At 40.2% G+C, this 14,383-nt stretch overlaps 1 protein-coding gene across 1 annotated transcript in view; it reads right to left on the bottom strand.

Annotated features, from left to right (window-relative positions):
- The window catches only part of dscc1 (DNA replication and sister chromatid cohesion 1), a 163,241-nt gene extending 151,504 nt beyond the window's left edge, over window positions 1-11,737 (bottom strand). Inside the window, exon 1 of the mRNA XM_039736970.1 lies at window positions 11,220-11,737. Within this exon, the coding sequence (XP_039592904.1) occupies window positions 11,220-11,389 (170 nt within the window). The 5' untranslated portion in view covers window positions 11,390-11,737. The remainder of the gene's footprint in view (window positions 1-11,219) is intronic.
- Between the last annotated feature and the right edge of the window lie 2,646 nt (window positions 11,738-14,383).

The following is a 14,383-nucleotide window of genomic DNA, read 5'->3' as shown; positions in this document are numbered from 1 at the left end:
GACATCCTCCCAAATGTAGTTGTTGCTTTTAGACTTTACCTAACATTGCTCGTTACAACTGCAAGTGTGGAATGATTTTTTTCTACGCTCAAGCTAAAGAAGAAGAACAGGAACAGATTCACAATGGGACAGTAAAGACTGAAACATTTGACACTGATGTTATCAGTTGATCAAGGAATGTGTATTTGCACTACATTTTTTTCTTTTTTCTTTATCCATGCATTAACATGGAGTTTATAGTTTGGAAATGTAGTAATAAATGTAAAAAATGTTTAAAACAAATTATTTCTGTACTGTAAAGTTAAGAAATAGCATTAAATTTGTTGAAAAAGGCATTAAGATGGAACTTGAAGACTTCATATTGATTTGGGAGTTGAATTGAACATGGGTATAAAGACTTAAGTCACTATTTTTCAAGTAACTAGTATGCCTCATTTCCACCTCTGTTTTGACAGACATCAATCAGTCCAAGCATCTGTCCATTTTGAAACTAATGTATGCAGTTCAAGGTCATGCTGGGCTGTGAATCGTATGCTTCCACAGCTACACAAGTAGGACTGTGGGATGTGGGAATACTGACAGCGCAAAACAGTTACAGCAACTAAATATTGAATCTTGTGTCAAACGAAATTGCCACCTGGTTTGTCCACAATAAAATGTAGTGTTTCAGTATTGTACATTAGATGCTGCTCAGTTAGGATGGTTGGGAGACAAAGTCAGAGAAGTGAGATTGCATTGCTTTGGACATGTGCAGAGGAGAGAAGTATGTTAAGGATAGAGCTGCCAGGGAAGAGGAAAAGAGGAAGGCCTAAGAGAAGATTTATGGATGTGGGGAGAGAGGACATGCAGGTGATGAGTGTAAGAAGATGATCCACAGTGGCAACCCCTAACGGAAGTAGCCGATAAAAGAAGTATACACACAAAAAAGGCTTGAAAGGTGCATATAAAGCTTTCCATGCAAAAGGAGGTATTTATAAAAGAAAACTTCACAAAAAAGCTTGCGTGTAATTGCAGCAATTGTTTTGGAAAAACAGAAATGAAAACAACCTTAAGCACGGAAATACAGCCAAGCAAGTTAAATTTGGGCAGACAAATATATTAAATTTCCAAAGTAATAAATATATTGTACAGACTATTTTACTTCACTTTAAAGAGGGCTAACAACCAAAAATGAGGGCCAATGCTGCATATTTGCACTAAAAAATGTTATCCGTACAATTTAATTTCAAAAGATAAAGTGTGCTCCTTTTAACACTGTCAAAAACAAACAAGGATGACTAATTCATCTTATCTTTTAAGCCAGGAGCATACTGTATTAACACAAATAATCTCAATGGGGGGGAAAAAAAAAAAAACCACGTTAACATTTAAATGTGAATTCTCCTAAATACAAATATTAGCTTATATTAGACTCTATTTACTGAGGGCATTGTGTAATGTGAGCTACGCAGTGCATCTTTAAGACATTTTGCTCAAACAAATTAGCATGTTCACATTTTCTGGTATCATTTATGTCCTTGCAACTGGAAAAAGGTGGAATAGCATCATTAAACCACTATCATTTTTGTGGAAAAGAGCAGCATCCCATGTTCTGTACTTATTCCTCTTGTTAATGACCTGTGGAAAAAATCAGCCTTGACAAAAGCAGACCTAAATGATCTTCAAGCATGTTCTTCTTTACCTGAAGAGCTAAGCTTTATCCAATTCTCTTTGTTAAAAAAAGACAAATTATTAGCTCCACTTAAAACTACAGAAGTGTATTAGGGCCACAGAAAAGAAAAAAAAAAAGGAGAAAATGAAGAGTAAAAAAAATTTCAAGATTAAAGCTGAAATTTCCACTTTTATGAACAATAAAAATAATAACAGTAATAATAATACTACTAATGATGTAAAAACAGAATTTCAAAATGAGTCCTTTGTGTGGTAAATCTTAAAGCACGGTGAAAGACACAATTGAACATCACAGTCGGGACAATAATAATGTGCTTTTTCTTCGGGTTTTCTTTCTAGATTTATCAGGTTTTTGAACAGCACACTGCACAGGTACAAGTTTGATTCCGTTTTTTTCTGTTGGAGGTATATAATCAAGAAAAGTATCTACTAATAAGACCCTCTGGATTGATCCACAATGTGCTGGGTGGACAGCATCTCTTTAGCAGTAGTGTTGACGATGGATGTGCAGCATTGATTGGTCCTATAAGCTAGCATATAAAGATTGCACGAAATATAGTTTTGTCAGCTTCTTGTCTGTATAAGAAAAAGACTCCAAATGCTCTGTTCCACCAGATGACAAAATATTTTTTTGTAGTATTTCTTTTGTTGCTTCTACATAACGGGATTGAAAGTCAATTCTTGACCTGCATGATCTACGCCCCCATTGTGATATTGCAGTCAACAACAGCACAAGGCTTCGTAACCTGCATGTTGCTAAGAAGACAAACATCTTTCTTGCCTTTCCATTTCAGCGCAAGCACATTAAACTTTTGCCAAGCTACTAGCGCACCTTGCTGTAATCTAGCTCTGCAAAGTCTTCAGGCTTGCCACAACGGTTGGGATGCACTATTCTGTATGTGGCAATCTTTCTTTGCGGCAAGATGTCAAATAGCTCTGGTGAAGTATAAAAATTGCTCATGGTTACAAAGTAAACTTAATCCAGCAGATCTACTATCAAAGTTGGTATTGATGATGTAGCAACACCTTACTGATTGTATTTCGGATCAAACATTGGCTTTTTCTTTGTGCACAGAACCGAATTCCAAATGTTTCCCGCTTTTTCACAAAGCTTGTAAAACTTTATGCCAAATCTTGCTCTTTTTGATGTGATGTACTGTATCCATGACAGTCTGCCTTTATAAGCCATGAGACTTTCATTGATGCTGACATAACAGTATGAAATGTAAGCGCTCCGAAAGTTTGCTGCAAAGGCCTGGTAAAACTCCCAAATTTTCTTCGGTTTGGGAGCTGGATGGGTATTCTCAAAGTTTTCATTGTTGGTAAAGTGCAGATATTTCATAATAGTGAAACCCTGTACTAATCAATTCACTGTACTAATTCCCTTCATATTTTGAAACACTTCAGTCATGTCTCCTCTTAATCTCCTTTTGATTACATGGAAAAGTCTGAGCTCCTTTAAACTTTCCTCATAATTCATCCCCTAAAGCACTGGAATCAGCCTTGTCACTCTTCTCTGGACTTTTTCTGCCATTGCTATGTCCTTTTTGTAGCCTTAAGACCAAAACTGTACACAGTACTCGAGATGAGGTCTAACCAGTGTGTAATAAACCCTGAGCACAACCCTCCTTTGACATGTACCCTACAAATTGTGCTACACAACCAAACATTGTTGGCCTTCTTAATGGATTATGAACACTGTCCAGCAATTGATACTGATGAGTCCACTAGGACTCCTAAATCGTCTTAAAGCGCACTTTCAATTTTACAGTCTTCCATTGTGTATTCAAACCTTACATTTAAACTTCCTGAATGTAGTATTTTACATTTACTTACATTGAATTTCATCGGCCACAGATCTGCCCAAGCTTGTATGCTGTCTAAGACCATCTGTAATAATTCAACAAATTCTAGAATATCTGCCAATCCACCTAGCTTGGTATCATCTACAAGCTTAAATGGGGGACACCACTCTTAACAGCCAATTCTGATAAGGTTCCTCACACCACAACCCTCCAATTCCTGTGTCCAAGCCAGTTTTGTACCCATATGCAAACTACACCTTTAGCTCCCATTTCTTTTAGTTTGATGCCCAACCTCTCATGTGGGACCTTCCCAAATGCTTTCTGAAAGTTGATAAACAGTATACGGACCATTTTGATCTTACTCTGTTCTTTCTTCATCATAGGATTCCAGCATGCTAGTAAAACACAACCTCCCTCTTCATAACTCATGCGGACTGTTCAAAAAACTCCTGTTCTTGCCATGTGTTGCTCAATCTTTTCCTTGATACTGCAATGCTTTTCATTAATTTACATGTGATGCATGTTAACCTTTCTGGCCTATAGGTGTCTGAATCTGCTTGATCACCCTTCTTATACAATTGGATAATATTTGTCACTTTCCTGTCCATCAGAATGTCCCCAGTGCATAGCGATTTCCTAAAAAAATGTGTGTCAAGTTAAGAATTTCATCGTATTTAATCTAAGACGTGTTTCTCCCTCAAGAAATGTCCAAATCACTCAGACCCTGATGCCAGTGGGAGGTTATCCACCACCTCACATGTGAAGGCCTCAGAAAATGCAACTTTACAGCATATGCTATTCACTGTCTGTATTTTTCAATTCTGCTTTACAAATCCTGATGCACTTCACCTCCTCCTTGACTGTTCCTGTACTACTAAACGACTGAATCTCTTTAGGTCACCTTTCTCCTTATCAGCTAAATTCTTTTCTAAATGCTTTTTTGTTGCCTTAATGCCATCCTTAATGGTTGCCCTCATGCTCTTATATGCCCTACATTTCACAATGGAGTTTTTAGTCTTCTATGCCTTATATTGCTATTTTTTTCTTTGCAGCTTCTTCTCCAACTCTAATAGGAGTTTTGTTTTGTTTTTTTTTTTTTTTAATTTCACACAAATTCCAAATTTTGTGATTTACCTGTCCAGAATTATATGTAAAGAATTTCTAAGCCTGTTTCAATGCGTATTGATTTTGACACTTAAAAGCTTATCCCACTATTTGCAAAGTTAGCCCAGTTAATATGTGGGTAGTTAAAGTCTCCCATGACTATAATATCCCACTGTAAACTTGCCTTTTTAATATTACTAAAAAGATGTGCACTGAAATTACTATCTGTATTGAGCCGTCTATAACACACTCTTAAAATAAGGCCCGTTTCCCTAATGGTTTTAAAAGAAGACAGAAGTCTTCACTAAGAGGAGGTTCATCATCCAAGTGAAGACGACTTGCGCTTAAATTCTGCTTGAAATAAACAGCAACTCCACCTCTTCTGTTCTATTTCCCCAAAAATGTGCATCCCTCTGTTATAGTCATCCCCATCTTTTTTACTTAACTTGGTTTCTGTTATTGCTTTAATATCATAATTATGCTCTACAACATGCAACTCAAACTAATTTTCTTCCGATACTTCTAGCATTAAGGCAAGCCATTTCCAATCTGTTATTCATTTTAATTTTGCACTGTCCATGCCCAGATCACCTACAGTGGTCGAATTTGGCATGTGCTATTCAGTCCAACTCTGTTCGGCATCTTTGCTCATCTCATACCAATTAATAACTGAACTCTGATTAGAGTTGGGATTGGTGTAGGAAGAAAGGACACCCTGAAGCGGAGGAGGAAAAAAAATCATTACTGAAAAGAAAAACCATGTGTGGTTTAAAGGTGACTGTATTTCTGAATCCGAGACATGGATGGAATACATGTGTTCTGGCTTAGGGCCATCTCACATTTGAAGTCTAGTGAAGAATAATTAAAAGTCCAATATCGTTAAGTCTGAATAGCACTACTGATAGACAACTAAGCAGTTTTTCTTTTTTTGGTCATGTTTTGGGATAAAAGATTTCCTCCAGATAAGATGAAGAACAAATTTACTAAACCATTAAAGTTTCAAAAATAAATATAATGTTAATAATCATCTTTAATAAAACCCCTGTGTGCATCCAGGTGTCCGTGTGTGTATCTTCTGGTGAAGTGCACATGCGCGGGGCCACACGGCACGTTTTCACTTCCTGAGCATTCCCTGTGCAGAGAGAGACAGACACACACAGGTGCGTGCGTGTGCATGCGCACGCGACAGGCACACACACACACACACACACACACCAGACGCGCGCTTAAGAGAGACACACACACATAGGCCTGTGAGAGAGACACACAGGCGCGCGCATGCACTGTTGCAATGTTACTTTTCTTGGTCGTTTATTAAGTCATAAGGCTATAGCGCGAATTCTTGCAGTGTTAGCTCTCTGTTGTTCAAGGTTTTCTTCATGTTATTCAGTGTTTTTACATTTAGTTTACCATTACGCTGTGCATTCAATGGTATAAATAACTATATTTGTGCTTAAAAACTTAAAATATATATTTACATACAGTTCATACGGTCTGGAACCGATTAATTGTATTTACATGCAATCATATGGGGGAAATTACTTTGTTTCACGACCAAATCTGGTTACAACCAGGGTTTTGGAACGAATTATGGTCGTGAACCAAGGTTCCACTGTATTACTGTCAGACAAAATTACACGCATTTTACAGAAATACAAACCAGTATTACTGAAAGAGAAAATTAAATGCACACAATACTGTGACGCATATTACAGCCACATACAAGGTCCCTTGCCATTTAATATAGACTGCTTCTACCAATGTTTATGCACTACTGTTCTAGCACCCGTTATTTTAATGGGCTTAATGTCTAGTAATAATCATAACAGCTTGCTTTTCTATGCAGTCCAGGTATGTAACAGTGAAAAAGAGGGAAGCTCACTACAGGATGTCTATCCATCTGTCTTTTGATTTAAGCAATACTGGAGAAAATACACCTTTTTCTTCATATATGATGTAAATTTAAATAATTGACAAAAACATTTTTTTAACCAACATACATTTCAATCCTTTGGCTACAAAAAGAATAAGTCCTTGCAAAAGTCCAAAGAAATGCAACTAAGCTGATTCCAGGACTGCAGGGGACGAGTTTGGAGGAAAGATTAAAAGAACTGAGCCTTTTCAGCTTAAGAAAAGTGAGATTAAGACGAGTCATGACTGAAGTGTTTGAAATTTATTTAAAGAATTAGTACGGTGGGTTGAGATTGTTACCTGAAGTACAACAAGAACACTGGGACACTGTTGGAAACGCAAGTGTAAATAATGCACAAACATTAGGAAGTTTTTAATCATACAGAGAAGTACAGATACATGGAATAAGCTACCAAATAGTGTGGTAAACAGTAGAATTTAGGGTCATTCCAAACTCAACTTAGTTATTTTAGAGGAATTTACTGGATAAGACTGGCGAGCTTTGTTGACTTAAATGACCGGTTCTCCATCCATCCATTTTCTTCCGCTTAACCTGGGTCAGGTCGCGGGGGCAGCAGCTTGAGCAGAGAGGCCCAGACTTCCCTCTCCCCGGCCACTTCTTCCAGCTCTTCCGGGAGAATTTCAAGGCGTTCCCAGGCCAGCCGGGAGACATAGTCCCTCCAACATGTCCTGGGTCTTCCCCAGCGCCTCCTTCCGGTTGGACGTGCCCGGAAAACCTCACCTGGGAGGCGTCCAGGAGGCATCCTGATCAAATGCCCGAGCCACCTCATCTGACTCCTCTCGATGCGGAGGAGCAGCGGCTCTACTCTGAGCCCCTCCCAGATGACTGAGCTTTTCACCCTATCTTTAAGGGAAAGCCCAAACACCCTGCGGAGGGAACTCATTTCAGCCACTTGTATTCGCGATCTCGTTCTTTCGGTCACTACCCATAGCTCATGACCATAGGTGAGGGTAGGAACGTAGATCGGCTGGTAAATTGAGAGCTTTGCCTTACGGCTAAGATCCTTTTTCACCATGACAGACCGATACAGAGCGCGCATCACTGCGGATGCCGCACCGATCCGCCTGTCGATCCCACGCTCCATTCTTCCCTCACTCGTGAGCAAGACCCCGAGATACTTGAACTCCTCCACTTGGGGCAAGATCTCTCCCCCAACCCTGAGAGGGCACTCGACCCTTTTCCGGCTGAGGACCATCGTCTCTGATTTGGAGGTGCTGATTCTCATCCCAGCCGCTTCACACTCAGCTGCGAACCGATCCGGAGAAAGCTGAAGATCACGGCCTGTTGAAGCAAACAGGACAACATCATCTGCAAAAAGCAGTGACCCAATCCTGAGTCCACCAAACCGGACCCCTTCAACACCCTGACTGCGCCTAGAAATTCTGTCCATAAAAGTTATGAACAGAATCGGTGACAAAGGGCAGCCCTGGCACAGTCCAACTCTAACTGGAAATGGGCTCGACTTACTGCCAGCAATGTGGACCAAGCTCTGACACCGGTTGTACAGGGACGGAACAGCTCTTATCAGGGAGTCCGGTACCCCATACTCCTGGAGCACCCCCGCAGGATTCCCCGAGGGACACGGTCGAACGCCTTTTCCAAGTCCACAAAACACATGTAAACTTGTTGGGCAAACTCCCATGCACCCTCCAGGACTCTGCAAAGAGTGTAGAGCTGGTCCACTGTTCTGCGACCAGGATGAAAACCACACTGTTCCTCTTGAATCCGAGGTTCGACTATCTGACAGACCCTCCTCTCCAGAACCCCCGAATAGACTTTTCCAGGGAGGCCGAGGAGTGTGATCCCTCTGTAGTTGGAACACACCTTCCGGTCCCTCTTTTTAAAGAACCGTCACCTTATCGTGGTGGAGGGGTTTGCTTGTCCCAATGATCCTAGGTGCTATGTTGTCTGGGGCTTTATGCCCTGGTAGGGTCACCCAAGGCAAGCTGGTCCTAGGTGAGGGATGAGACAAATCGCGGTTCAACAAATCACCAAATTCCCTTGCCCGGACGCAGGTCACCGGGGCCCCACTCTGGAGCCAGGCCTGGAGGTGGGGCTCAATGGCGAGCGCCTGGTGGCCGGGCCTGCACCCATGGGGCTCGGCCAGGCACAGCCCGAAGAGGTAACGTGGGTCCTCCTTCCCATGGGCTCACCACCTATGGGAGGGGCCAAGGAGGTTGGGTGCAGTGCGAGTTGGGTGGTGGCCTGTTTTAATTTGGGAAAATGGTTCAAGGGGTTCTTTAGAATAAGTGGGCAAAAATCTGAGAGAAGAGGTCCGATACTTCAATAAAATTTACTAATTCAATTAACACATATAAATACATATGAATAGTATAATGCAGTAGCAATAGGTTATAGAAATAAATATATATGCTTAAAGAGACAAACTTATACTTACAGTAACATACATCAAAAGACCCAGAGCCATCATCCTAGACCAGTAGACTGAGGGAGCCCGCATGTCAGTCTCGTCAGAGAATCAACTCATGTGCCTGTCAAGGACCGGGCGGTGCGCGAATTCCCCACGGTTGAGCCTCCAAAGAAACTGAGGGCGGAACGTTCCCTTATATACTAATTAGGTGTCCTTGCCCAAAAGCGGCTTACGTGGAAGCAGTGTATGCAGAAGTGATCAGTTTCAGCATACCCCCTCCTTCCACGGGACACGGCGCTATTTTTTCTTCAACTCTGCCTTGAGACTAGTGCCTGATACCAGAAGACACAGTAATATGCTTACATGTGAAAAAAGCCTCTCGAAGTGAAAAACAACTCCTTACATAGCCTTGGCTGTATCTTTAGAACATTCCCGGCTCTTTTTCCCAAAACATTAGTCTCGGTAGCTGATTCTGCGCTGAAGCGACCAACGCCCATCTGCTCTCTTGATTCCCCCTCCCTCTCTTTATTTCACCTTTGCTTTTTACAGAGAAAAATCCTTCCATTACATGGCCGAAGGCGGGAACCTTGGCAGTCTGATCCTCGGTTACAGAAACTGGCTCTTGCGAAGTGGAATGACCTGTTCTCACCAAACTTTTTCTAATGTTCCAATATCCTACTGTGTGAATACTTGATATGAATGGACAAATATTAACTTTTCAGATTTAGGGACACCTTCTGACTGTTAGCTGTGCAGTTAATGTGGTTCTGCTGTGGATTCAGCAACTAAACTACTGTATTAAACTCTGGGTGGCTGAGTTGAGGTTGGTTGAGAAAAAGCAATTACAAGCTGACCAATCAATATTCAGTTCTAGTGTTACTGATATCCTACAACTGCCATATCCTTCCACTAGCTCCAAATTAATTTAACATCGTTCATTTCCCTAGCAAGACAAGCTAGTCTTAAAGTTATAAAATATGACAAACACAACCTAGGTGCACATATGGCAAAAGGTGGACTAAAACTTTTCATTCAGAATCCTTCCCAAACACTTTTGAAATAAAAAAGTGAAATATCAGTGAAATAAAATATGCAAGTTAAATACACATTGTGAAATCAAGATAAGACACCACCACCTCCGCTTCAATGGAAGAGTAGGATTTGTTGCATTGCAAAGCTCAAGACCCTGCACCCTCACTTGGGTACATAGATTAGTTAACCTGCGGTGGGTTGGCACCCTTCCCGGGATTGGTTCCTGCCTTGTGCCCTGTGTTGGCTGGGATTGGCTCCAGCAGACCCCCGTGACCCTGTATTCGGATTCAGCGGGTTAGAAAATGGATGGATGGATGGATTAGTTAACTCTAAATGGTTGTGAAAAGTAAAATTAGAGTCGCAAGCTAAATGCAGATTGTGAAATCAAGATAAAGCACCACGGATGTGGTTCAAAGGGATAATGAGATGATGTTTTGTGACTGGATGATTAATTACACAGTAAACTCAGTCTCTGTACCCTCATTAGAAAGCAGTGAAGTGAATATGGAATGGTTGTGAGGGGTGAAATTAAACATTCACAAATCAAACGGATTTCGTGAAATCAACATCAAGTTCCACATGTTTCATTTCAAGTTCAAACAGCATGAAGTGTTGTTTCAGGATTACTTTAGTGCATTGCACATACCCAACACCCATAGGGATGCATAGTTTATTACAGGTACAGGATTTCGTTCCAATCAGTTTCCCCAATTAGAAACCAGTCAGTGAAACTTGACATTTAATTAGATGGCTTATTAGTGCTTTCATTCTTTCAAGACAAAAACTGTTTTCTGTTTAAAGCTTATTTTAAGAAATAGTTACAATAAATCGGTAAAATTCACAACAAAACCAATGTAAAGGCTGACACTACATTTACAAGTGGTATACTATATATTGGCATCGATTTTATATGTAATTTGAACCCATTTCAGACTACATTTGGAGAGCTACTTTTTTAATTTTACAGAAAATAATGGCATTTAAATAAAAACACACACAAACATTGTAAAGAAAATGTGGCAAAATGTTAATTTTCTAACAATTGGTTTCGATAGCCTCACTAATATCGTTTCGGGTTTATGTCTTAATGTTAAACGCGAACCTTTTATTTCGGTCTCGTTAAATACAACACCCAGAAATAAACCCAGTATACACAGAAGGCCAGCACATGATGTTTTCGTAATGTGTGCTAGCGACCTACATTTCCTTTTAAAGGAGTCCTAACCAGACAAATACAATCCATACAATTCTAGTAAACAGACATCTGCTTGTTTGTAACCACATTAGCGAACGTCAAACTTACCTTTTCCCAGTCTCTACGTACTTGCAGAGAGTTTCATCCAACTCCATTAGACAAAAATCCCCAGATGAGACGTGTTCTCTGAAGGATAAACACTGAGTGACCGGATAAAATTCATCGGGGTTTAGTTTAGCTATCTGCAACGTTGTTTGCACCTCTTCTACGCTCCGCATCTTTAAACGCCAGCGAAAATTACACAGAAAATGTAAGTTTGAAGTGTCTAGTCTAGCACAAGAAACAAAATATATTGAAATCCTATATTATGACCTTAAGTAAAACAAAATTGCTAAAATAAAATACTACAAACAAAGAAGGGGGCCTCTTATACAAAGACCTCTCCAGTTCTCCACTTTCCCGGTATCAAATACCGTAACCGCAGTGCTTCCACAAAATACGCGCACAAATTCATAATTTAAGTTCCGGTTCAAGACGCGGCTAACAAGCGCCCGATCTGTACTGCGCATGCTTGTTTTTTTTCTGGCACTGCCTCTCAGCGCGTCTACTTTAACTCCAATGACCAGATTATTCACAGAAACCTGATTTCTAAAATGCTACGTAAATCCATATTCCGATTGGAGAAACTGGGTTAATGGCTTAAGAGAATTTTGATTAACAGAAGTAGATTTCTCCGCGAATAATCTGACTATGTTGCCATGTAAACCCATGACTGCGTTACTGTTAAAAGATTTTTGTAGGCTGCGCATGCCCGTTGCACTCTCAACCTGCGCATGTATTACGTACTTTCATATGCTTTCAGCTGCCACGGGTAGTACAGCACGCAAAATACAGTTCAAGAGGCAAATGTTAAGGCTATCCCATTATTTCTTCTACTGTTTAAAAAATGCCCCAGTATTTAAGAAAACAAGATCAGCAACGTGCATTACGTAGTTCAATTAATTGGTAAAACAAGTAACCTAATCCTATTCAAGTAAAAAATACCTACGTTATTATTTCTCCGTCAATAATGGGTATTAGGTAAGAAGCACGCATGCCGTGTCCTTTGCAGGGCTCAATCGCAGAGCCAAAAAGAAGAGTTTGCAGCGTGCAGTCCGAAAACAGAAATACAAATAATGCGTCAGTTTGACTAAGCTGCTGTGCACAGTGGTAATGCTTATTTTGAGATTCGCAGTGGCCGATTTCGGCGTTGCACTTTTTTTTCGCAGTTGGAGCTGGAGCTTTGAAGCGTTTTGTCAACGGAGAACTCTAGAAGATTACTGGGACATGTAAAGGCGGATTATTAACACACTGTACGAGGTGTGGCAGAAAAGTAATGAGACTGATTTTTTATTTACCAAAGTTTTTATTTTTTTCAAACATCAATGTTATCCCCTTCAAAGTAGTTCCCTTAGGCAGCTACACACTGATGGAGACGTTGTTCCCACTGCAGGTAGCAGCGCTGGAAATCTTCAACCGGTATGGTCTTCAGCATGTTCGTTACACTCTTTTGGATGTTTTCTAAAGTCCCGAAATGACGTCCTTTGAGGACATTTTTCAGTTTAGGAAAAAGGAAAAAGTCACACGGACTGAGGTCAGGTGAATAAGGGGGCTGGGGAACCACAGGAATGCCTTTTGAGGTCAAAAATTCTGTTATGGAGAGGGCAGTTTTTCGGCACCATTTTGGCACAGACCTTTCGCATGTGCAAATGTTCAGTCAAAATTTGATGAACGGTAAATCTGTTCAAATTTAATTGTTCACTCAACATTCTTAATTTTAAACGACGGTCTGATCTCACAAGAGTGTTCACACGTTCGATGTTTTCATTGGTTTTCGAAGTTGAAGTCCTCCCTGAACGGTGTTCATCTTCAACGTGTTTTCTGCCTTCCAAAAATGATTTGTGCCAGCGAAAAACTTGAGCTTGGGATAAAGAATGTTCCCTATAGGCCTGTTTTAACTTTTCAAACGTCACACTTGCCGTTTAATGGCACAACGTTGCTCCAAATTCCACTGTTCCATTTTGCATGACGCACAACTAAAAACACAACTTCGCTAATAGCAGTCACAAAAATCACGTAGTTAACAGAAGGAGTTGAAACTCGCACTGAGCTATGGGAGGGTACTGATACACATGCTCTATCAAGGACAACAGCGCAGCGGTGCCAGATCGCTTGCAGTGTTGCCAGTCTCATTACTTTTCTGCCACACCTCGTATTTCAGCATTAACCGGGTTATTCACTTTACCCGATGATGTGTGTGCATGTACTGACTGTTTTCATTTGACGGTAATAACGGCAATGGAGGTCCAGCTCAGTTCTGCGAAGATTAATTGTACTCAGAGTCTTATGAAATTTTGCAGGTTCTCCCATGTCTGTGGGGTTTCTTCAGGGTGGTCTGGTTATCCCACTGGCCAAAGGCATGCAGATCATGGGTGGTTGGCAATACTAAAATGGCCCTTGTGTGTGTGCATTTGTTTGTCCATCCTGCCGCCCTGTGCAGGGTTTGTTCCTGCCTTGTGCCCTATGGAAACTGGGATAGGCCCCAGCCTCCCTGTGGCCCTGTTCAGGACTAAGCAGGACAGAGAATGACTGACAGACTGTATGTTATAGTTAAATTAATATTTTTCCTAAACAATTATTTACAATTTATCTGGATTCCAAGAACAAATGCATTTTTAGACAACAAAAACACATTTTTAGGACTGAATTATATAACTTTAGATGTGCAAGTTAAACTATATTTTAAAATCTTCCATTGAATAAGTCTTTCCACAACCTTTACAAAAATGGAACACAGACCATTTTCTTTTCCTTAACCAAAATATATTTGTTATTGCTGTGATATAATATGCTCTGTTGACAAAATGCAGGCAATTTTATAAAGGTACCATACAACAAAAATAAAAATATCAGGGATATTATATATTTCCTAAAGATTTTTTGAGGTATATTGAACCAAAAAGGGTCCTTTTTAATAAAAAGAAATTGATCATTTTTATGCCATTGTTACATTCATAATTTCAAAAACAATCACACTAATACCTTATACAGTATTTTTCAAATTATGCATCTTTCAATTTCCTTATTTAAAACAATAAATTGTCAGAAAGTTATACACATATATACATTTTTTATTCGGAAGAGTATGATTCAAAACAAATAAGGTAGATATCATTTTGGTGGATTTGGTGACCAGCGGTAAAGCCGGAGCCCGCACGGCCACCACCACCACT

The sequence above is a fragment of the Polypterus senegalus genome, chromosome 15 (assembly GCF_016835505.1).
Source record: "Polypterus senegalus isolate Bchr_013 chromosome 15, ASM1683550v1, whole genome shotgun sequence".
In the NCBI taxonomy this organism is placed as follows: Eukaryota; Metazoa; Chordata; class Cladistia; order Polypteriformes; family Polypteridae; genus Polypterus; species Polypterus senegalus.
This window is presented reverse-complemented; position numbering and strand designations above follow the sequence as displayed.